This window comes from Puma concolor, chromosome C1, assembly GCF_028749965.1.
Source record: "Puma concolor isolate L17-30 chromosome C1, mPumCon1.1.hap2, whole genome shotgun sequence".
In the NCBI taxonomy this organism is placed as follows: Eukaryota; Metazoa; Chordata; class Mammalia; order Carnivora; family Felidae; genus Puma; species Puma concolor.
In genome coordinates, this window is record NC_141674.1 from 16,965,532 (window position 1) to 16,990,639 (window position 25,108).

The window sequence follows — 25,108 nt, forward strand, 5'->3', positions numbered from 1 at the left end:
GTTCTTGGCCCTACCTCAGACCTGCTAAATCAGAATTCCTGGAGTGGGCTCTAGGAATCTGCATTTGTAACAAGTGGCTCAAGTATTCCTTACCATGAGACAAACTCGGGAAACCCGGGTCTAAGCGAGTCTAAGCCCCTGTATGCCCTCAAAGCCCTGGGGCTTTCTAGATCACAAACACCCTATCTCCCTCCTCTTTGTTTCAAGCCCCTTGACAAGCTGACTCTCTCAGGATGGTCAGAGCCCAGCTGGGGCCTGTGCAGCCACACCACGCCCTCAGCACATTATCCCCATTTGCCAGATAAGGAAACAGAGACCCGGAGAGATAGAGCCATTTATGCAAAAGTCCCACGAGTAAGTAGCCTCAACTAGGATATAAACTCAGAACTATGTGACTGCAAATCTATACTAGAGAAGACAGAATTCCTGCCCTTGGGGATCGATGCCCTGGTTGGAAAGACATGGATACAGCATCTACATTAAAGATGGAATGAATAAGGGCCCAAGGATATATATGGGGAGGTGAGAGAGATCGCAGGCAGGAAAGATCATTTCCTCCTGGAGAACGGGAGGAGGGCAAGTCATGGAAGGCTTCCTGGAAGAAGAGGCATTTGAGCTTGGCTTTGGAGAATGGAGAAGCTTATAAGAAGAAGAGATGGAATCCTGCAGGGAGGAAGGTGTCCCAGGGGAGGGAAGTGCGGGAGGCAAGCAAGGGAGAGTTCTTTTTGTTCCTCTGCACATGTTCCCTCTGCCTGGATTGCTTTTCTCCTCACTCTTCTTTCAGACTTTAGCTCATCTTTATTGGCCTTCCTGACTTGGTCACACCCCCAGCACCATGGCCCTCAAGCTTCCCTGGTTGAGATTTTAGCCTTATGCCTTTGATCGTGGCGTTCCTGTCTGTCTCCCCCGCCATCAGCACGTGAGGGTACACAATGGGTCTGCTTTTCCTCACCACGGTTTTCCCGGCACCTGGCCAGGGGCACACCACAGTGAATGCTCAGTGAACATTTGCAGAAGGGCTCAGGGAAGCATGGAGTGAGGTGGGGTGTAGAGAATTACGATAGGCTGGAAAGCAAGGCTGGGGACTTGATTTCCAGACAAATGCATTCAGTGGTCGGTTTTAATCAGACCCTAAAATTCAACATATAAATATCTAACTCATTGCCTTAAAAGGAAAAAGTATTCTTTTTGGGCAAGTGACTGGGCCTTGCTCACACTCCCTTGGCATTCACTGGGGCCAGAGCTGCCTTCTGACTTCATAAAGCCGTCATGCCACCTTCGAACCACGCTCCGTCATCCTGGAACGCCTTTCCACCCTGTTTTCTCGCGTGCTCTCAGGCCCCCCCTGGAGAAAGGAGGCCAGGCTGGGCCACACATCCCCACTTGAAGGAGGAAGAAACAGGCACGAGGAGAGGCCAAGCATGTGCCCAGGGCCACTCAGCTGGGAAGGGGCAGATGCAGGATGCAGCCTGCTGTCCAGAGTCTGTGGCCCTCGACACAAACAAGCAAGACAACCCAGGGGATCGAAGAGAGCCACTCTGCGGAGGTGGTATTTAAGCGGAGATCCAAATCACAAGGCGGTGATGGCCTTGCAGACCCGGGGCGCGTGTGGCACTTCTGTAACGTGGGGCTCATCCTCAGGGACAGCGTCCAGTACTCTTGGCCGCCTTCCGGGGCTGTGATGGATACCACCTCACCCGGAGCAAGCTCCGGGCAGCCGTGCCCCTGCCCAGTTTGAGATGGGCCGGGAAGGGTCTGGGTTTGGGAGTCTGGCACACAAACCTGGCTTAGGATCAAGCCTGGATGCTCGCTGGCGCAAAGCCTTAGCCGAGTCACTTAGCCCACATCTGAACGCATCTCCTCGTGAGTGTCACCGCCCCTCCTTGCGGGATGGCTGGGATGTTCTGAGGTCATGTCTCAAGGTGCCTCCCAGGCTGCCTCCCAGGCTGCCTGCCTGCAGCAGGCAGAAAGCAGAGCTCGTCTTTTATTCACCCGGGTCATAATAATGGCTCGCATCTATCGAGTGTTTACTGTGTGCCAGACACGGGCCCAAGTCCTTGGCGGTGAATCTTCACATCGACTCCATGAGGTGGGTCCTCTTCTTATCCTGTCTCATGGGTGAGGACAGTAAGGCATCGGGAATATAGGGACTTGCCCGCAGTCACCAGGCAGGCAGCGGCAGAGTGAGTAACATCACCGCATATTTGGGGCCCCGTGCTGGCTGGACCGAAGCTTCTGCAGAAGTGGGGCAGGCTGTGCGCGTGGGCCCATTCATACCACAGCCTGGCTGGCAAATGCAGTCTTTGGCATCTCCTATACTCAACAGTAGGTTGGCCAGTTAGGAAGCTCCCCTGTTGTCACATCCTAGCGGGTCGTGTGGGCAAAAATGCGTCCTGGGTGCTGAGCTCGGCCCTCGTCCCACACCGCGCTTTCCCAGTTGTGTGACCAGGCTGCATGGGAGACGTCTCTTCTCCGAGCCTCAGTGTCCTCACCTTCAAAATGGGTATTGATCTATCACTGCAGCTTTGCCAGATGGTGTCCGGATTAGCAATCGTGTAGACAGAGCGCCTAGCACACGGTAAGTACGTGGATAAGACATGTCAGCTAGGCCTCAAACAAAATCGGAAGGTGTCTCAGTTTCCTACTGGTGCTATGACAAAATACCACAAACTCAGCAGCTTAGAATGAGACGCAGCTCCTGTCTCACAGCTCTGTAGGCAGAAGACTAGTCTGGATCCCTTCAGGCCCAAATCAAGCTGTCGGCAGGGCCACATTCCTTTCTGACGGCTCTAAGGGATGATCTGTTTCCTTGCTCGGTCAGGTGTCAGCAGAACTCAGTGCCCCGGGACGGTAGGAGCGAGGCCTCCCTTTCCTTGCCGGCTGGCAGCTGCCCTTAGCCCGCAAGACCCTCTCTCCAGCCCCTGCACGTGGCCCCCCCAATTCAAAAGCTTCAACAGGGAGTCAAGTGTCTTCACGCCCCAGCTCTCCGGTTCTCTGACTCTCCGCTGGGAAACGTTCTCCTCCTTTAAGGGCTCAATAGATTAGATTGGGTCTACCTGGATAATCCAGGATAATCTCCCCATCTCAAGGGCCATAACCTTAATCGCATCGGCAAAGTCCCTGTTGCCACGTAAGGTAACATATTCACAGATTCTGGGATTAGGATGTGGATATCTTCGGGGGTCCGCCTGTCATCGAAGGTAACATAAGCCAAATTAAAGCACATCAGCATCGGCAGGGGCCCTGCAGGTCAAACCTTTTTTTTTTTTAGAGAGAGGAAGACCGAAGCCCAGAGAGGTTCCTAAGTAGCTGTCCAGGATGACACAGCAGGTCCGTGGCAGAGCCAGTCTCCAGACCCTGGCCCGGTGTCACGGCCCCTGCCCGTGACACCACTCCACATGGCTTTCTCATGGAAAGACTTTCAACTTTCCAAAGCCCCTTCTGCCAGCGTGTTCTCCTCTGATCCTCCCGCCCTCCTGGGAGGCGGGCATACAGTGGCTTCGTCTCTAGAACTGGCACAAGCGTGTACTCACCTACTTCTCTTCCTGGGGGCCAAGAGGATCAGAAGGAGATATGGGCCAAGAGAGCCCCCAGTGAGGCCCAGTCCTGGGGAAATGAAGAGAGAGGGAGAGGGCACTTCCCTCCCCAGGCCGAGCCCTCTGCACGCATCGGCCTCTTTGATCCCCCCAAGCTTTCTGCGGGGAAGGCACTGCTGGTCTAGAGTAGCAGTTAAGATTGAGTTTGGCTGCATATAACAGGAAGAAAAGTAAGAGATGCTGTTTGACAATCAACCACAACACCAACGGCATAAAAACAAGCGTTCACCTAGCTCACAGGTCTCCAGATTGGCCAGGTGGGTTGCGGGGTGTGGGGGGGTGGTGGGCAGGCATATTCATACGTTTGCACGCCCTCTACTCCGGGGTATTTGGCAGCTCTTGGGATATTTTCAGGGCCTTATGGCATGTTTGAGGTTGACTGCTGTCAGACTGTCAGGATGGTCCTGGCTGAGACAACAAGGGCAATAACTCTGTTCTCTGTGTCTCTTCTTCATCAGGTCGGCCTGGGCATGTTCTTATGGCAATCACAGGGAACCAAGACAGCCAGCAGATATATGCAAGGGCTTTTCAAGCTCTGCCTATATTATGTTTGTTTATATCCCATTGGCCAAAGCAAGTCACATGGCTAAGCCTAGAGTTGGGGGGCAGGATTACACAAGTTATAGGGCAAAGAGTATAGATACAATGAGGTGGTTAATAATACAACCAATCTACCATTGTGGCTTAGACAAAACGGAGGTTTATTTTTCTTATATGTAAGGGATGTCAGAAGATAGGAGTTTGGGCAACTCCGTGGAATCATGATGGATCCAGGCCCCCCAGCACACAGCCTCTTGTCCTTTATAGGCCAAAATGGTTACAAGAGCTCCCGCTATCACATCCATGTTCCAGGCAGCAGGATGGAAGAAAGAGAGTGAGAAGGCTCTTCCCTTTGAAAAAAACTTCCTAGAGGTCCCACATACTACATTAGCTTTATGTCTCATTGGCACACATATTGTCACATGGCCACTTATAGCTACTAGAGAGTTTAGGAATATGTAGTCTTTTATTTGGGCACAATGTGCCTAGCTAAGAACCAAGTTTTGTTAATTTGACAAAGAAAGAATGGGTATTTGGTAGGCAGTAAGTCATATCTGCCACGTCCCATTTTACAAGTGAGGAAGCTGGACTCAGAGTGAAAAGTACCTTGCCTGAGGTCACACAGTCACCTGGGCATTAGAGAGCTAGGATCTGAACCCTGAATGCTGCCTCTTCCCCCTTCGACCACCGTCACCACCATTCAAGAGCCTTTCTGAGCTCTCAGCTACTCACAGGGCTGCTTAAGAGTCTGAACAGCCCAGGGGCACCTGGCTTGCTCAGTTGGAGGATCAGGCGGCTCTCAATCTCAGGGTGGTGAGATCGAGCCCCACGTTAGGTGTAGAGCTTACTTAAATTAAATAAATAAAAATTAAAAAAAAAAAAAAAAAAAGAGTCTGAGCAGCCCAGACAGCGACATATGGCCGACGTCCCGCGGCCCCTTACTCTGGACCAAGTCCTATGCTAAGCACTTTACATGCTGGTTTTCATTTAACCTCCCAACATCCATGCCATTGTCCCCATTCTATAGAGGAGAAACTGAGGCACTGAGGGGTGAGATATGCTGCCTTGGCTACCGGATTTGAAGCTTGGGCTGTCACCATCTTGCTAGTCCAGGTGCTGGGGTAGGACTGGGTCCCACTCAGCAGCCAGAGGTAAGATCAAGGCTGTTCAGCAGCCCCCTAGGAGGTGGGCCATTGGATGTTTCCACCATACCAAGCCCAAGGCGTGGCCTTAGCCTCCTCGGATCGTGCTTATGGCTCCCGCCAAGTACTCAGGGAGAAAAAAACCAACCTGGGCTGTAGAGTCAGGCAGGCCTGGGTTCTGATCCCACCTGATCCCACCTGGGTCCTGATCCCACCAGCTGAGGTACCATGGACAGGAGACTTGACCTGATTCTCGCTTTCCTCATCTGTGAAGTGGATGTGATGAACCCCACTCCATCTGATTGGGTAGCACCCAGCAGGTGCTGTTAAATCTATGCCGAATCAAGGGAAGAATGAATGTGCAGATGAACAGCCACCCTAGACAGGAGCCTTTCTCAGGTTCAAGGAAAGAGATATTATCTCCTGGACCTGATTTTTGTTGTTATGGGGTTTTTTTTCCCAAAAATATATTTCACAAACTACTACTTCCAAAACACATTAATAGCTGTTATGTGAAAAAGAGGCTCTAAAGCCAAATGAGACCTCAACCACCCGGTTAACCGGGTCTCTCCCCTGCAGGACTTCTCAGAGCCTTGAACAAAGGAGTGTGCAGTATGAATGTAGCAGGGGTCTAGAACTCCGTGTTTCTCTTTCTTGGCCACAGAGCTCCTTTGCTTCGTAGAAAAGTGCCACCTTGGCACCAGTTCCCAACTATTCCTTCTTTTCTGTCCACAGCCCTGTTTGGTCCCATCAGAAAGAAACGAGGCCCATTTTCTGGACGTGTTTTATTTGTGGAAATTCTGTTGTGACAGTTATGATCAGGCCACCCAGAATTGCAGTTGGATTGTCAGGAGTTTACTGTATTGCTACAGTCAAAACAGCTCTCCCATTATCCACCGGAAATTCTAGGAGTCTTGTCACGGGGAAGGTGTTCCTGCTAGAGACCCTGGAGAATGCAAGCACAGTAATAATTGAGTGTTGTGGCATTGTTGGCTGCCTGGTTGGCAGGAGGCTCCGTGTGACATCGCAAGTGGGCAGGGGCTCTGAGGGAGAGCCAACTGTCACGCCCATCATAGAAGCTGCGCTGCCTTCCCCCGGCCGCTGCCGGAAGACATTGCTCCAGGTCCCAACCCCCAAGGTCAGTGACTCAGACAGCCTCCTGAGGGTGCCAGGAAAGGTGAGAGGCTGCCCTTCTTTTTCTCCTTCCTTCCTCCAGTATATTGATGAATGCTTCTTCTGAGCCACACACTGTTCCAGGCACGAGGGATAAAGGGTTGAATAAGAGAGATGAGATCCCTGCCCTCAGATAGTGTTAGTGCGACAAAGTAAAGAAAGCTGGGGGGGAAGGCAAGTGACGGGGGGGGGGGCAGGGTGGGTGGACCGGGAGTGCTCTCTGAGGAGGGGCGGTTTAGCTGAGATGTGAGTGAGGAGGCCATGGAGATCTGGGGGACGAGGTGTCCAGGCAGAAACACTGTGGGGCCAACGCACACATCGTCAGAAAAATGATGACCTTGGTGTGATTGGAAACAGAAAGGCGGCCAGTCTGGATGGCACTTGGGAGTAAAGGAGCAAGTTGCAGGTAGCTGGCAGGTGCCGGGCAGGTGGGCCCTGAGGCCACGTGGGACATCCGTGCGTCATTCAGGGGGTGGTGGGAAGTCAGGTGCAGTGAAGACGTCACAGATGCAGCGGGATCTGCTACTGGGGCTTGGGGTGGGGTCTCACACTGCCAGTGCTCAGCGCCTTCTCCCCACTGCTCTAAGCTCCCGGCGTCTCCTTACTGGTGAAAGGGGAAAGGCCAAACACACTCGGGGGTCTCCTTCCTGCCTCAGAGCTCAGGGCTGCGGAGGTCAAGCTGGGCAAGGTCCAAACCCACTCCCTCTTGAAGTAGCCAGGGTCACAGGCCTCCTGTCTTCCTGACCATCAAAGGCTCCTGGTCCCAGAAGGCTCTGAGAGGCCACCTGACTCAACCCCCCTCGTGCCCTGAGAGGGAGACGGGGCACATGCGGAAAGCACTTCCTCAAGTCTCAACTGACGAAGGGACTGGACACTCCCCCAGGGCTCGCTGGGGACAGCAGGGCCCCTGACCACCTGCTCCAGCCAAGCAGGCCCTGCCTGGCCAGGCTCCCCTCTTCCCCTCTCGGCCACAAGCCTCTTTTGTGCTTACTCCCTGGGGCTCCATCTCCTTGCAGGGGTCACAGGGCACCACTGACCCCAGGGCCCTGCCGGTGTGCCCTGCTGGTAATTGAAAAATACCAGAATTCCCTGAAGACCAACTTACAGGGAAACCTGATACCCCAGGGTGGGCGGTGGACAGCAGGAGGGATGGGAGAACATCCAGCTGTTCCCTCTTCTCCGCCATTAATCCCCCTGGATTCCAGGAGAAAGGCCAGCCCTGCTTGGCCCCCACTGGCCCGCCTTGATCATCTTCCCAGCAAATGCCGCCTCCTTGCCACGCCCAGGGTTACGGGACTTATGGGATCAGAGCCCGGGTTAGCTGCCTGTAACCCAAGCCTGCCGGCTAAGCCCCCCAAGCCCAGACCCCCATGGCTGTGTGGGACCCGCCCCCATAACAGCTGAGCTCCCGGAGCCGAGGAGGGCCGGGCAGTGGTGGGTAAGGTGAGTCAGCGGGAGCCGAGTGGAGTTAGCTTTGCAGCAACAGGATGGGAGCCGGCCCAGGATGTCCTCAGAGGCCCTCTGAAGTCCCCTGGTTTCCAGACCCCCCTGCTCAGCCTGCATCAGCTGCAGCCAATAGAAGGGAAGGGTGTGTTGGACTTGGGTGGGCCTGGGTTCAAATCCCAGCGTCACCGCCTGATAACCGTGTGACTTTGGGCAAGCAAGTTACTTCCTACCGCAATGCCTCCATTTCCTCTTCTATAAAATGGGTATAGTAAGAATACCAGCCTCATGGGGTTAGTATGAGTGTTAAAGGAGTTCACTATGTAATGCATTTGGAAAAGCACCTGGCATAGAGTGAACAGGTGAGAGTCAGGTGTGGGCCTTCCTTACGTTTTTCCACTGGGCGTCATGGGGCATACAGGCATTGTCGAGATAACAAGCTCGTATGTCATTTGAGGAGCAGGTTGCCACTCCTTCTGCAGCCCTTCTGTGGCTCCCCAGTGCCTTCAGGACAAGGCAGGCTCCTGGGCAGCCTACAACTTCTTGTCCCCCTGCTTTAAGACCCAACAGAGCTGCAGGCTCCAGAGGGAGTTAGCCTGGGCTGATGAGAGGGGCAGTCTCTGCAGATGCCAGGCCGTGAGAAGTAATTTGGTGGATGGAAGATCTACTCAACCGGGATTCAGATGGTCTGAGATCTTATGCCAGCCCCTACCTGCTGTGTGATCTTGGATAAGTCACTTTCCTTCTCTGGTCCTACATCTACTACTCCTCAAAGTGTGGTCCACAAACCAGCAGCATCAACTTCCCGAGGAGCTTGTTAGAACCGTGAATCCTCAGGCCCCACCATGTATCTTGGTTGGGGGGGGGCGGTGCCCAGCAATGTGGGTTTTAACAAAGTCTGGTTATCTCCTTATCCCCCCTCAAGTTTGAAAAGTGCAATCATCTTTAGGGATGAGAGGTGAAATCACAGGGAAAGAGGGGAAGGGAACAGCCTTGCCCCTTCTCAGGCCTGCATCACCTTGGCCGAGTCCTGACACCGGGGCTGGGACCCAGGAGCTCCAGCCTGGAGCAGACACTCGTTGTGTGAAACAAATATGCTTTCTCCCCTTAGGCTGAGAGCGCCTGGAAGGCAGGGACCCTGAGAGGTTCCTCTCTTGGGCCCCAGAACCCGGCGTCATGCTGGCATCATAGCAATTCTGTGAATTGACATCTTTTTTCCAGCTTTATTGAGATATTATTGACATATAACATGTGAAAGTTTAAGGTATATGATGTGATGTCTTGATACATGTATATATTGCAAAACGATTACCACAGTAAGGTTAGTTAGCACCTCCATCCGACCGCTCACGTAACTGCCATCTTCGGGTGTGTGGTTATAACACTTAAGATCTGCTCTCTTTACGACTTAACTGTTACGCACTACAGTATTGTTTATTATAATCACCAAGCTATCCGTGAGCTCCCCAGAACTTCTTAGAGCTAGAAGTTTATACCCTTTGACCAGCATGTCCTGGCCCACAGCCCCTGGTACCATCCTACCCAGTTGAGATGTTCACTTGTTTGTTTCTATTTGTTTGTTTGTTAAGGAAGTTTTACGCCCGGTGTGGGGCTCAAACTCACAACCCCAAGATCAAGAGTCGCGTGCTCCACTGACTGAGCCAGCCAAGTGCCCCTGGAAATGTTTTTAATGATATCTCCCTCCTGCTGGTGCCAGGCACCGTGGTGAACTCTGTACACGTATTTCTCCTTTTATGCTCATAGCATCATTGCCAGGTAAGGGTCCCCATGTGACAGGTGTGGAAACTGAGGCTCAGAGAGGTTGAGAGAGCTTGCTGAAGGCCACAGCACAGGGGCGGGGAGGGATGAGGATTTGCCGGCGGTCTGATTCCACCCTCCGGCTCCCAACCACTAAGTTGGACCCCCTTCCTGGGGCTGGATTGGACTCTTCCCACCAGGGAAGATTCTACGTGTCTCCTTGGAAAGCGCCAGGTGACTGAGTTCACGTAGTTGTGGCTTAATGGCAATACTGCTCACCCAGGCTTGTGGGTGCTGTGTGTGTCCGATGCTCCACAGATACGACGGACGTGCGATGACGGCACACTCTGTCAGTGGAAGCAGGCTGCAGCAGGCGGGAGAGGAGGGTGGACAGCCTGGCCTCACAGGGGGGCCGGGGCCTCCAGCAGTCCAGAAGAACAGAGTGCTCAGCTCCACACAGAGGCAGCTCCGAAGGGAGAGACGGGGCTGGGCTGGACACGGGGTCAGAGAATGAGGGCACAGTTGCAGGGACTGCTCTGAGGGCCAGCAGGGAGCATAGCTGGGGGCAGGATAGCTCAGCTCCAGGCCCAACTGAGCTCGTCACTAGCTGTGTGACCTTGGGGAAGTCACCATGCTTCTCTAGCCTCAGTCTCCCCTTCTGCAGATTGTGGATCTTAACCCCCATCCCACATTGTTGTCCAGAGAACCGAATCAGGTGACACGGGGCAGCTGCTCAGTGCACAGTGGCAACACCCCAGTGACCCTGGTGAACGGTCACAGCCACGCTGAGCTTTGGACGGGATCTCAAACACCCGCTCCCCACGACAGCCCTCAGGGGGCACATTGCCCTCAGGCCCATTTTACAGATGAGGAAACTGGGACACTGAGAGCTCTGACTGCCCCTCCTTTGTGCTCTGACAATTAACCTCATCAATTTCTGGTGAGCATTTGGCCGGAGCCGGGCTGACGGCTCAGTAGCAAGTGCTGTACCAGTGAAGAGCCTGACGTTTCGGGTTCAAGTCTAGCCTCCACTGCCTTGCTTCATGACCGTTGAGCAGACTATGCAATAGCTCTGAGCCTCAGTTTCCCCCTCTGTAAACTGGGGATACTAATAGCCCCTAGCTAATGGGGCAGTTGTGAGAATTCTCTGCTTCACCTATGTTCATAGGCGTAAAGAGCCTGGAACAGCGCTGGGAACAGAGTAAGGGCTCAATAAGTGTTAGGTTAGTGGCTTTATCATTGCTATTATTATACACATCTGCACAGCCCTGAAAGCCCTTCAAGCGACTTCGTGGAGCAGGAGAAACATCACTTCCCGTCCCCAGGCATCTGGTAGGAATGCGTTGCTTTGCGCAGCCACTTACTATCTGGATAGCCTTGGGCAAGACCCTTTACTCTGGTTCTCAGGCTTCCCATCTGCAAAATGGGCCGAAGGAGGTCTGCTTCCTAGGCTGTTGTGAGGATTAAATGAGGTAATATGCACGTCCACATGGGCATAGCACAGGGCCCAGCGTGTAGTAGGGCCCCTTAGCTCACGTTGGGGTCTCCTGATTCTCTGGGAAGCAATAAGGAAGACAGAGTACCCTGTTTGACTGAGGGAGAAACTGCAGGGAGCCGGGGCCTGATCTTCCCAAGAGGCCTGCTGCCCCGGCAAGGCTAGGGCCAAGCTGAGAGCCAAGCTGAGAGCCAGACAGCACTCTTGTGGTGCAGAAAGAACAGAGGCTTGTCAGCGATGCCTGGACCAAGCTCCAAGTCAAAGGTCACAGTGCTGCCACCCTGTCTCGGGTGTCTTGGGCCAGTTTCCCACAGGTACTTGGCGCTGGAGGGAAGCCAGACCCGCTCAGACTCACGCTGGCCTCTGGGCTGATCCAACTCCAGGCGGAGGGCTGCCCAGGAAGAACAGGCAGGCAAGGAGCGTTCGAGCTGCAGGACCCCAGGGACCTTCCAGCCTGTTCATGGTCCAGAGGAAGAGGCCAGGTCCAGAGGTGGGAGACAGCTTGCCTAAGGTCACACACTCAGTGAGCAGCAGGCCAGACAGCAGAGCCTGGGTCTTCTAACCAACACCCTGGGGAGGAAGGGACAGAAACAGAGCAGCGACTGGGTGAGCTTCGGGTCCCGATGAGCTCCTACCGGCTGCTCCTCCACACTCAGATTGGGACAAAGCCGCTGAGAAGCAAGATTGGGGTGGGGGGGAAAAGGGTCCCTCTCACCCTTCAGACACCCTGGTGTGGGCCGAGACAGGGCATCTGCTGGTCACACACTTGCCCAAGATGCTCCCTTCACCCTGGTGAGTCCTCAGCCCCTCCCGAGACCATGAAAACATTGAGCCCGGAAAGGCAGGGAGGCTCACTGCAATGAGGAGTGACCGCCTAGGGAGGGGCTGTGTCAGGAATCCACCCCTGCTCTGTCCAATCATGGGGCAAACACTGCATTAGCAGACCTGGGTTCAAATCCCAGCTCCCCTACTGAGGGTGTGGGGGCGCTGGGATCTCAGGAGCCCCTTGCCCCTCTGAACTTCGGTTTCTTCCCCTGTCAGTGGGGCTAATACTGCTCCCTCACCAACGGTCAGCTCAGGAAACACATGTAAAGGGCCCAGGGCTGTGGTTGACACATAGTAGGTTTGGTCTATTTGAGAAGGAGGCAAGAGACACGGGCCTGGGTGCCTCATGAAGTCAGGAATCAATAAAAGGGCTGTGTGTTGTGAGCTCCCCATGTGATCTTGGGCAGCTCACAACCCTTCTCCGGACCTCAGTTTCCACATCAGTAAGATGCAGGAATGGGGTTAAGTTATTTCTCAGAAGCCTCCAGCACTAAACAAGCCACCCCTGACTTCCTGTCTCCTTCGTTTAACCACCCTCCGTGATGGCTCTAGCAACACTAGGGGGAGGGAGGGAGGGATTGATCTTATTGAGGTTTACATACAGTTAACCATTTTATTTTTTTTTTTAAGTTTGTTATCTTGAGAGAGAGACAAAGTGTAAGCAGGGGAGGGGCATAGAGAGAGGGAGGGAGAGAAAATCCCAAGCAGGCTCTGCACTGTCCTCGCAGAGCCCGATACGGGACTCGAACTCATGCCCCACGAGATCATGACCTGAACCAAAATCAACAGTTGGATGCTTCACCGACTGAACCCCCCAGGCCCGCCTGCAATTAACCATTTTAATGTGTACAATTCCATGGCGTTTAGTACATTCACAGGATTGTGTGACCACCGCCTCGATCTAGGCCCAAAACATTCTCATCGCCCCAGAGGAAAACCTACGCTCAACATTCTCTGTTTCTCCCCTACCCTCAGCCCTGGCAACTGCCAGCGGCTTGCTCTCTGGATTTACCTGTTCTGAATTATTTCACATAAATGGAATCATAAAATATGTGACCTCTGTGCCTGTCTTTCACTTTGCATGTTTTTGAACTTCATCCGCGTTGTAGCACGTGTTAGTACTTGCTTCGTTTTTATGGCTAAATACTCTTCTATGGTATGTGTATACCATTGTGTATGTGTCCATTTGTCTGTCGGTGGGCATTTGGGTTGTTCCCCTCCTTGGGCTGTTGTGAATAATACTGCCGTTATGGGTACTGACATGTGTAAGTATTCATTTGAGTACCTGATTTCAGTTCAGTAGAATTAGGAGTGCAAATGCTGGGTAATTCTACATTTAGCTATTTTTTTTTTAATATTTATTTATTTTTGAGACAGAGAGAGACAGAGCATGAATGGGGGAGGGTCAGAGAGAGAGGGAGACACAGAATCTGAAACAGGCTCCAGGCTCTGAGCTGTCAGCACAGAGCCCAACACGGGGCTCGAACTCACAGACCGCGAGATCATGACCTGAGCCAAAGTCGGACGCTTAACCGACTGAGCCACCCAGGTGCCCCATTAACTTTTTTTTTAAGCTTATTTATTTATTTTGAGAGAGAGAGAGAGAGAGAGAGAGCGTACACGAGCATGGGGGAGGGGCAGAGAGAGGGAGAGAGAGAATCCCAAGCAGGCTCCATGGCTCAGACCTACAAACCGTGAGATCGTGGTCTGAGCTGAAAACAAGAGTCGGACGCTTAACCAACTGAGCCACCAGGCACCCCTACATTTAATTTTTTAAGTAACTGCCGAACTGTTTTCCATAGTAGCTATGGATTTATTTTTATGTATTTATTTTTGGCAGTCATTTTTCTTCAATGCTGAGGGCACATAGCAGGCCCTCAGTGCACATTCGCTGGAGGAACAAATGAATCTTCCACTCTCTCTGCTCCCCTCTCCCAGAGCCCCATCACCATGTCTTAGGTCTATAAGTTCCCTAGTCCAGTAAACTGTAAGTTGCAAGAGAGAATGAACACCTTTCATCCAAACACTTTGAGCCAGGCCAGAGAAGGGCCCAGTGCATCTGTCTCTCACTTGGTGCGGCTTGAGCTCCCCAGGGATGGCCAGTATTGTCAGTGTCTGAAATCTGAAGGTGCAGCACCCACGGCCCTGCACAAGTCCTGCTGGCCCCGTCAGTCCCCTAGGCAGGCTGTGTGACCTCAGCCAGATGCCTTCCCCTCTCTGATCCCACACTCTGTCTGGGCACCTCTAGAGTTGGGACAGAATCTGTATGTACCCTCTCACTGCTGCTCCTGACCCTTGGCCTCTGACCTGTCTTCCAGCTCCGTCGGCTGTGTCCATCATGCATCCGGTGAGCCGCACGGTGGACAGCATCACCCTGTCGTGGTCCCAGCCTGACCAGCCCAACGGCGTCATCCTGGACTATGAGCTGCAGTACTATGAGAAGGTACCTGTGCTCCTGGGCCCACTCCCCACCTCCACATCCCTGGGCCTGCGGTTCTACCCTCCTCCGAGACTGGGCACCCTGGTACAGCAGAAAGAGCACTGGCCTCAGAGTCAAGCTGCCTGGCTCAATTCTGACTCCAGTCCTCCCCAGCTGGGAGACCTCAGGCAGGTGCCTTGACCTCTCCGAGTTGCGCTTTTCTGGTCTGGGGCATCAGGCCAGCAATCTCAGTAAAATGGTCAGGGCCCTTTCCTCACCAGGACCCCCTTCCTCTTGACTTCAGTGGGCCTGATGTTCTGAAAGAGCTGGTTTCCCAGAAAGCTTCCCCCATTCTGAAGCAGAGATTTGAAAGTGCTCCAGACAGCTCTGTACAGGGCAGGAGTGGAGCCTCCTCCCCGTGTTGCTCTGATTCCAGCTAAAACACTTGTTTCCATTTGCCTGGGTGCCATTTGTAGTGGGCAGTTTCTCTTTGAGCTTTTATTTATTTATTTATTTATTTTTAATTTTTTTTTCAACGTTTTTATTTATTTTTGGGACAGAGAGAGACAGAGCATGAACGGGGGAGGGGCAGAGAGAGAGGGAGACACAGAATCGGAAACAGGCTCCAGGCTCCGAGCCATCAGCCCAGAGCCTGACGCGGGGCTCGAAGTCACGCGAGATCACGCGAGACCTCGCGAGATCGTGACCTGGCTGAAGTCGGACGCTTAACCGACTGCGCCACCCAGGCGCCCCTCTTTGAGCTTTTAATTCAGACCTTTAATTCTCTCTCAGGGACCCCTAGGACCCAGGGACCAAGGGTTAGAAGCCGCTGGTGTTGTAGAAGGAGCATTGGACTGGGAGTGAGAAGCCATAGGTTCAGGTCCCAGCTCCAACCACAACAGCTGTGTGACCTTGGGCAGCCATCTTTCTCTCTCTGAACCTCAGTTGCCTCCTGTGTCAAATGCAAACAAGATTGCCTCTCTTGTTGGCAAGACTGGGGGCTGCACAGGTCAAGGAGAAAAGGCAGGGACAGTACCCAGAATGGCTCCCGGCCCTAACAGAGTGTACTTTCCTTCCTCCCTTCTGCCCTGCCTTTTGCATGGTGGGCAAAAGCTACACAACATGAGGCCAGGCGAGGCCAGTACATTTGAACATGGGGCCTGCATGGTGTAGGGGCCAGGGGGTGGATGGAGCAGCTGGACATCAGAGGCTCAGAAAACTCTCTCTTTTTGAGTGGAGACTTTTCTTACCTGCAGCCTAAAGCATCAAGCAGCCACAGAGGCTGGAAGAGCCCCTGGGAAAGGTGTCACTTGGATCTCATTCAGACTAAAGTGTAAATGACTACAGAAAGTGCTTTAGTTGAGGGTTGGGAACTGGAAATGAATAGAAAGTCTCTCGTAAGGGTTGAGAGGAAAAGAGGTGGAAACAGTACCAGCCACCACTGCTGGAGCCCAGCCTTCGGAGGCCCAGCCCCGCCCTTCCACTCTGTTAACTGCAGGCTCAGCCAAACTCTGGTGAGCCTCAAGACGTTTTCAAACACCTATCCAGCCTCACCCAGCCGGTCTGTGATTGCTTGTTTCCTCGCTCATCCTTTGCTCTAGGCAGTGCATTCTGAGAAGCCAGGGACCACATCTGTCCCATTCACCATCTTCTCCCCGATACCCTGGGCCCAGCACCAAAGAGACACTTGAGAAATATTGGTTGAATGGATAAGTGAATGAATCCCCTCCCACGGCCTGTTCCTCCAGAGTGGGGACCTTGCCTTACCTCTGCCATTTCCCCAGCCTGGCACACAGTAGGTGCTCACGAGGTGCTGCTGGATGGCCCAAGGTGAGGACAATGTGAGGGAAGCAGCCCCACCCCTCACTGGGCCCTGGAGGGCCTTGAAGGAGCCAGGCATCCTGTAGCCTTAGCCAGACCAGCTGCTCCCAGGCCCAGGAAGCCCCAGGCCCTACAGAAGCCAGCATTTCCACCCCCTCTGGCGGGGGCAGTTCAGCACCTCAGAATTCAAGAAAGAAAGGGGGGAAAAAAAAACTAATTAAGAAGCTTTATGATTAAACGAAACTGAAAGTGTTTGTCCCCAAAGACTAGAGCGGAAATGAGGAATCCCGGCGCGGGTCCTGCCTACGACCCATTTCCTACCGAGGCGGGAGGGGCTGTGGAGGCTGATGGAGGTGTGAACCAGGAGGCGGCTCTGCCCTACTTTCTGCCGCTGCCCTGCATCCCCAGGCCCCTGCCGAGGTGGCAGGCCCAGCAAGCCCTAAAGCGGCCGCGGCCACCACCTGTTCATGTTTCATGAGCACAGAGCACGTGCCAAGCACGCCACCTCCGTCGTCTCGTTCCTCCTTCCAGCAAGGCCATTCACCCCCCTGGACGGGAGTGGAAACTGAGGCACGGAGAAGGTGTGTGACCTGTTCAAGACCACCCAGCTGCTAAGTGGCAGAGAAAACAGGATTTGGGCCTGCGTTCTCACTCTTCGCCTGGCTCTCCGGCTTCCTCCCTCCCCTTTCACCCTCCCAGGGGTGCTTCTGGGATGACTGTTAAAGGGTGGACGGGGCCAGGCTCTGAGGGGGGGATCTTAGATACAAATGGCGAGAGAGGGACAAGCCTCAGGTACAGCTGTGATGAGACATGGCGCTACCCTGTCAGCCCCTCCTGCTGGGCCTGGGGTGCAGTGAGGGGCAGCCTGGAATCTGCCAATGGGAGAAATGGACACTGGTTCATTCAATATTTGCTGTCACCAACTCTGGGCTGGGCCCTGGGCTGGGTGCTGGGAGTACTGAGATTAGCCAGACATGCCCAGAGGCCTCAGGGCCTTCACCGTCCAGGGGAAAAGACACCTCCAGACACAAATAGCCATGAGACGGGTGTGACACAGTCACAGAAGGGCAGGCAAAGATCTGTCAAGGCACCAAGGAGGGACCCATGGTCTGAGTATAAGTGAGGGGAAGTCTTCATTCCAGTGACATTTGAGCTGAGCCTCAAAAGTTGCTAGGAGTTCACCAGACAGACAAGTGATGAGAGCAAAGTCATTCCAGACAGCAGAAACAAGACACGCAAAGGCCCTGGGGCAGGAGAAGGCAAGTGTGGAGGAGCAATATGACCAAGGGAGAGATTAGCGGGGAAAGAGTTGGAGAGGGAGGCAGGGCTGGGTTGTGGTGGGCCTTCCATGCCTTTGGAGTCTGGATTCAATTTAAAGTACTATGGGAAGCCGGTGGAAGGTTCTGGAATGATGTGATCTGACTCAGATTACGTTTAAGATCCCTGTATCTTGCTGTGTGGAAAACAGAGTATAAGGGAGTCCTGGAGACACAGACCCTTTTGAGGGCTCTCGTGGGACACCGAGTGAGAAATGATAGTGGCATGATGGAGTAAGGGCCGGCAGCACAGATGGTGAGAGGCCTACAGATTCAGGGGACCAGGGAAGTGTGAAGGACAACTCCCAGTGGATGGTGGTGCCTTTTCCTGGGGCCAGTGTGGGTTCGCGATTTGCAGGTGTAGGTATGGTGCTCGCCAGGAGTGGAAAGGTATAGCCAAGAACAGACAGGGGAGTGTGCAGAGGAAAAAGAAATGGACTGATAGAATCAGGAGAGTGTGGCAGAATTAAGGGGAGAAGGAAAAAGGAGTTGATGAAAATGTCAGAGGAGATGCCAGCACAGGGGTAGGAGCAGTCTCGGTCCCCAACCTCTCAGGCTTCCTAGGTCAACCTGGCTGTCCCATCAGGGAGGGACCTCCAGGATGCAAGATGGCTTCTGACAAGTCCACAGCCGGCTCTTACCTAACACTTGGGAATCCTCCTGATGCCTGCAATTGATTTCTTTAATGAATGCTCCAAATCTTCCCAGGTAGGGAAGTTAGGCACTGAGCCTTGCAGTCCCGTGTGGGCCCCACCGCCACTATCTTTTCCTTCTTTAGAAAGGGCTCTTTTTGGAGCGGGCTCTCCATTTGGCCTTTCCCCAGCTCCACTGGGATTTCCCAGCCTGCCCGGAGCCCGGAGCTAAAAAACCACTTTGCTGGAAGGCTCCTGGATGCCACTGACAAATGTGTTGGCCAGACCAGGGCTGGCTGTTTCCATCGGTTCCAGCGTCCTGGGGGAGGTGGCCTCCTTTGGCAGCTGCACCAAAGCACACAGGTTCGTGCTCCCTTTGGCTCCCCCAGAGCTCCGGGAGAAGATTCATTTGTGAGGCCACCAATGGCAGACAGGTCCCTATAGGCCTCATCGATTGGTGTTTATTCAACAGAAATTTTTAGCTGGCAGAGCAAAGGGGAAGAGAAGGTGGGGGAGGCGGGGATGAACAGTGAAAGTCCAGGCTGCATAGGTCTCTGCCCAGTGTACGTGGAGTGGTACCTACATGGAGAGATCCATTCACTCACTCATTTATTCTTGCATTCATTCATCCATTTAATGACCATTGAGGAAGGCTTGCTCTGTCATGGCATCGATAACTATGATGGTAAATGTTTGTGAAGTCCTTATGTGTACCAGAAACGATACTAAAAGCTTTGCCCGTTTTTTTTTCCTGTTGAATCTCCATACCCACTCTGTGTGGCCTATAGTATTTTATCCCATTTTAAAGATGAGAAGACCGAGTCTCATAGGGCTTAAGAAATGCTCCCAGTGCCTCATTGGCCCATAGTCTTGGGGTAAGGATTTTTGAGCTGAGGACTGGTAGATTTCATACTAGATGTCTTCTCCTAACCTGTCAGTCCTTAGTCCTTATTCAGGTAAAGGTGTTCCAGCCACGAGGGAGGAGGTAGGGGGCTCTAGAGCAGCTCCTTTGTGCCAGACACTGCCTGATCACATTTCATCTTTACAACAGCCCTGGGAGGTTGGCATTTAGTGTTCCTTTCCTGAAGTAGAAAACAGGGGCTCAGGGGAGGGAAGAGTCTTTCCCAAGGTCACAATGCAAGCAAGTGGAAGAATCTGCCTTTGAAATGACTTCCCAATCCCCCGCTCTGTCCTGTTCCCGCTTTAGAGAAGGGATCTGCTAGTTTCTTTCCTCAATCTGAGGCACCTGTGCCACTGGCAGTTACCTCGCATCGCCATCCTACAATCTGGAACTTAAAACTTCCATCCTCTCTGAGTGGACACCCACCCACTCAGGCTGCAGAATTCGAGCAGATTCCGTGTTGGCTGGTGGCACCTAGTGGGCAATCTTGGTACTGCAACCTGGGTTCGTAGGTGTTGAATGGTCTATCCTGTTTTTCATTTGTCGCTGGCGGTAGTTAGTGAGCACCTACTGTGTGCTGAGCCTGGGGGTCCCGGAGATGGATGGGACAAGGTGTCTGCCCTCAGGAAACCCACAGTCCTTAGAGAAGACACGTGCATATCGGAACAACAGGTGGGAGAGGAGAAAACGGACCTGCAAATCTTTTCTGGGACATCTGGGAAGTCTCTGCAGCAAATGTGGTACTTGTACTGAGTCTTGATGAATAGGGAACTGCCAGGCAGATGGAGAATGGATATTTCAGATAGAAGAAACAGCACTTGCAAAGTATCAGAGTGTCCAGGGAAGGTAGGGTTGCCAAATAAAATATAGGACACCAATTACATTTAAATTTTTTTAAATAATTTTTTAGTATAAGTATGTTTTAAATATTGCATGGGGGAAACTTATACAAAAAAAACACCCTATTCATTGTTTATCTGAAATTCAGATTTAACTGAGCATCTTGTATTTTTATTTGCTAAATCTGGCAGTCCTACCAAGAAAGGGAAGGGAAGCATTTGGGTATGACTGGAGCCTGGAGGACCCTTGTGGGGGGGGGGGGGGGGGTGGCAGGCAAGACTGGCAAAGGGCAAGTCATGAAGGGTCTGGAAAGCCAAGCCAAGGAGTACAGCCTTTACCCTGGGGGCATTGGAACAGGTCTCTTTGTGCAGGCCTCTGTGCTCAGTACAGGGAAACAAAACACAGCCACTTCCTTCAAGAGTTTACAGTCAAGATTGTGAGATCAGCCTGAGCCCAGGATAAGGGGGTGGAACAGAAACCCCTCCTGGGGCGTCCACAGCAAGTGCTCCAGGGCTCAGAGGAGGGGAGGCACATCTGGCTGAGAGGTCAAACAGGCTTCCTGGAGGAGGGGGCAGAGGAGCGGACTCAGGAAAAGAGGCTTCCTAGGTGCTGCTGCCCTCTGGGAAGGGTGAGGGGGTTGGGAGGAGGCACTTGCAGATCAGCCCTTGTCCAGCCCCCACATCCCATTTCTCACCTCCTTGCCTTTGCACCTGGTGCTCCTGGCCAAGAATGCCCTCCCGCTTTTTGACGTGGGTGACTTCTGTTTGTTCTTTAAAATTCCATTACATAAGCCCCACTCTGCAGATAGCTTTCCTGGACTTCACCTGTTGTCCCCACCCAGGTGAGGCCCCGTGCTCATTGTGCTCACACTGCCAATATCCACATTTTATACATACGGATTCATTTTATTCTCTAAACAATCCTCTGAGGTAGCTGCCATTATCATTGTCCCCATTTTACAGATGAAGAAAAGGAGGCAAGAGAGGTTGAGAAACTTGCCCAAGGTCACAAAGATAATAAGTAATAGAGTTAGGACTTGAACCCAGGAAGTCTGGCTCCAGTTTGTGATCTTTTTTTTAACATTTGTTTTAAGTTTATTTATTCTGAGAGAAGGAAAGAGAGCATGAGCCAGGGAGGGGCAGCAAGAGAGGGAGAGAGAGAACCCCAAGCAGGCTCCACACTGTCAGCACAGAGCCCGATGCGGGGCTCAGTCTCACCACCCATGAGATCATGACCTGAGCTGAAAGCGAGAGTTGGATGCTCAACCGAATGAGCCACCCAGGCGCCCCCCAGTTTGTGATCTTAACTTCCATGCTATGATTCCTGTAATAACATTGCGCCCACTGAATTTAATTGTTTTGAGAGAGTTTTTGCAAGGGCTCTGTGCATTGCACGTGTGTATGATTGGCACGTACAATCAGGTGGGCATTTTTCTGCACAAAGGCTCCTAGCTTCCATCAACTTCTCAGAGGGGTTCATGATCCTCAAGGTTGAAGTCTCCACACTGTTTTCCTGAACTAAGCTCTGTGAACCCAGTGCCTGTGCCTTAGTCCCTTGGAGTCCCCAGGGCCAAGTGCAAAGAGGGTGTTTGGGGAAAGTTTGAAGGGTAGCTGACAGATGCCCGAATGAGCATCATCTAGATTGGCAGACAGCTGCATCCAACTCAACCACATCCCCATTCCCACAGCAGCTAATCTGTGCCTTGTCCTGTGCTCCTTGGGTCACCCTGAGCAGTGCTGAGGTCAGAACTGGCATTCTGCAGGGTGCCTGGGGGGCTCAGTAAGTTAAGTGTCCGACTTCGGCTCAGGTCATGATCTCACAGTTCGTGGGTTCCAGCCCCGCGTCTGGCTCTGTGCTGACAGCTCAGAGCCTGGAGCCTCCTTCCGATTCTGTGTCTCCCTGTCTCTCTGCCCCTTCCTCCCTCACACTCTGTCTGTCTCTCTCTCTCTCAAAGAATAAATAAACATTTAAAAAGGGGGGGGCACCTGGGTGGCTCAGTTGGTTAAGTGACCGACTTGAGCTCAGGTCATGATCTCACTGTTTGTGGGTTCGAGCCTCGCGTTGGGCTCTGTGCTGACAGCTTGGAGCCTACTTTGGATTCTGTGTCTCCCTCTCTCTCTGTTCCCCCCCTGCTTGCAGTCTGTCTCTCTCTCAAAAATAAATAAAGATTTTTTTATAAATAGATAAACAAACAAACAAACTAAAGATTTTTTTATAAATAGATAAACAAACAAACAAACTTAAAAAAAAAAAAAAAGAATTGGTATTCTGCATCTCTCAAAGGAAAGAACATTAGGTCCTGGGTACTCAAAGCCTTGGACATAAGAGGTAGCTCCATGTACTCCACTGTTTTCTTTTTTTTTTTTTTTTTAAGCTTATTTATTTATTTTCAGGAGGGATGTAGGGGCAGAGAAAGAGAGGGAGAGAGAGAATCCTAAGTAGGTTCCGCACTATAAATGCAGAGCCTGACACAGGGCTCAAGCTTACAAACTGTGAGATCATGACCTAAGCCAAAATCAAGACTCAGATGCTTAACTGACTGAGCCACACAGGCACCCCTACGAACCTGCTTTTGAGTCCCAAAGCAGCCACCAACTAATATGTGACTTTGAGCATCATTTTCCCTGTCTGGGCCTTAAATCTTGCCTCACTCGAGTGTGCTATGGCCGAACAGGGGTCCTTGCACTTAACCTATCAAGGCATGGGGCAGGGAAGTAGCTGCAGAAGTGGGTAAGGGAGGCCCTCTTCCTGCTGTCTCCCAAGAACTCACAACCTAGACCTCAGAGTCTGCACATAGTGACCCCTCAGCATCTGTGTATCAGTCAGCTATCACTGAGGATAATGCTGCAAAATACACAATCCCCTAAATACGATGGCTTCCAAATGGCTATTTTTCTTGGTCATTGGTTGGAGTCTGCAAGTCAACTGAGGTGGCCCTGTTTCAGCATAGGAATTAGGTCAAGCTCTTCCTTACATGTTTCTCATTCTGGAACCAGCTGCTACCCAGGTTAAGTCCCATCATGGCAGAAGGCAGGAGCACAAGAGGCCAAGCCAACTCAACAAACACATATAAAACCTCTGCTTGCATCATGTCCCCTAGAATGTTCCATGGGCCAAAACAAGACCATGGACAAATTTGGCATCCACAAGGAAGAGAAATACACTCTGCCTTCTTTTGTGGGAGGTGTTGGGAAGTCACATGCAAAAAGTGTGGGTGTGCAATTTAGTCACAGGGAGAGAATGAAGAATTGGAAACCACAGATGTTTATCCAGTGACCAACCCCCCCCCACCACAAGTGGCAGGAGTGGGCACTGGGCTCTGGGCCCACCGTGGGCAACAACCTTGCTAATGGTCTTCTCTGTTCCTCGGCAGGAGCTCAGTGAGTACAACGCCACAGCCATAAAAAGCCCCACCAACACGGTCACTGTGCAGGGCCTCAAAGCCGGCGCCATCTATGTCTTCCAGGTGCGGGCACGCACTGTGGCAGGCTACGGGCGCTACAGTGGCAAGATGTACTTCCAGACCATGACAGAAGGTAAGCAGCATCCCAAGGGCAAGAGGCGGGCACTGACTCCACAAACAGAATACATGTAAAGGCAACTGCTCCTTCAACGTGCCTTTGCACAAATTAGAAAAGGCGCCCCCTCTTCTAGATGTCAACCTTCCCTGCTGGTTGGGAACCAGTCATACAGAGGTGCTATTTTCTGTGATTTGGAAAGCATAGGGGCTCCTCCATTGCTATCGTGTCAGCCACTCCCTTTCACAGGACTCTCAGGAGCTCAGCCCTAACTTGCAGACACACTCTGAACAAGTCACTTCCCTTTTCTGGTCCAAATTTTTCTCATCCACAAAATGAAAGCATCATATTCAGTCTTTGCGAGCACGCCTATTTCATCCGTACACTCCTCCAATGACTTGCAGTTGGATTGAGAAGAATTCTAAAGTTCAGCAGCAAGAAGTGCTGGGATGGATTAGTGATGTCTGCCCTGGACAAGAAAACGGGAGGTTGCAGCCCATGTGCTGTGTGTCTCCCATTGTGGGACCACATGGTCTCTAAGTACCCTTCCTATTCGAATAGTCTTTGAGGAACAGCAGAGTTAAGAGTATGGGCTCTGATGCCAGCCAGACAGAGAAATCACAGTGCTGATTCAGCCCTAACTGTGTGTCCCTGAGCAACTCGCCTTACCTCTCTGAGTCTCCGTTTTCTCGTCTATAAATGGGGATGATAACAGCTATCTCATTGTCAACATCATCATCATTATCAAATTAGTGTAAAGATGGGGGATAAATATCTGGAACCTGGCACAGGGTTGGCCGTAGCTCTCACATGTAGTTAGCGCTTGCCAAATCATAGTTAATGTCATAGTTGTCACTGCTGTGAGTCTGGGAGCCCTTTCACCAACCAATGAAGCCCCAAGGCAGCTTTCCTTATAACCAGACTCCAGCATCCCTTCTTAGCATCAGCCTCAATCACTGGCCATGGGCCTTGGCCTTTGCCTAGCTGAATGTCTCAGAGGCTTAGACCCATGAATTCTTGTTTTATCACAAAAATTCTCCCTAATGGCTTTACCATCTCTTCCAGGACGCTAATGGTACCTCCTCTATAAAGCCCCACTTCCTCGTGGCCAGCATTTTCACCTTTGTAGACCTCTTGCATGTTGGATGAGTGTCATTGACCTGGAGCCTTGGAGGACTGTCCCGAGATGCTTTCCTTACTAACTCAACAAATATGTGCTGGTGCTAAGGACCCAGGACTTATCTGGTCCCTGACTTTAATGAGCTCCTGTCTGGTCATGGAAGTACATGAGAAGTAATAATAATAAAATTAAAAACAATGATGGTGTTGATGGCATTGAAAATGTACTGAGTGGTTTCCAAAAGCCAGACCAATGCTGAGTGCATTTTATGCATTATCTCATATAAGCCCGTGGCCTTGGGTCAAAAAGACCTCGGTTCAAATGCTGGCTTTGGCCACTTTGTAACTGTGTGATCACATGCAGGTCATGGCATCGCTAAGTGTCGCTTCCCACATCTGTAAATGGGGTGATCTTAGGCACCGAATCACAAGATTGTTCTGAAAATCAAACAAGATACATAACATACTTAGCACAGTGACTAAAACATAAAATACTCAATAACAATAATAGTTAATATTTACTGAGTGGTTGCTACCTGCCACATGTCCTTCTAAGTACTTTACACAACA

At 52.0% G+C, this 25,108-nt stretch overlaps 1 protein-coding gene across 5 annotated transcripts in view; it reads left to right on the forward strand.

Annotated features, from left to right (window-relative positions):
- Positions 1-25,108, forward strand: part of EPHB2 (EPH receptor B2) — a 187,563-nt gene that overhangs the window by 146,390 nt on the left and 16,065 nt on the right. For 4 of the 5 annotated variants that reach the window (XM_086715990.1, XM_086715991.1, XM_086715993.1 and 1 more), the window contains exons 6-7: positions 14,291-14,415; positions 23,275-23,437. In XM_086715990.1, coding sequence (XP_086572116.1) covers positions 14,291-14,415; positions 23,275-23,437 — 288 coding nt within the window. The remainder of the gene's footprint in view (positions 1-14,290; positions 14,416-23,274; positions 23,438-25,108) is intronic. The other variant, XM_086715992.1, reaches the window with a different exon arrangement.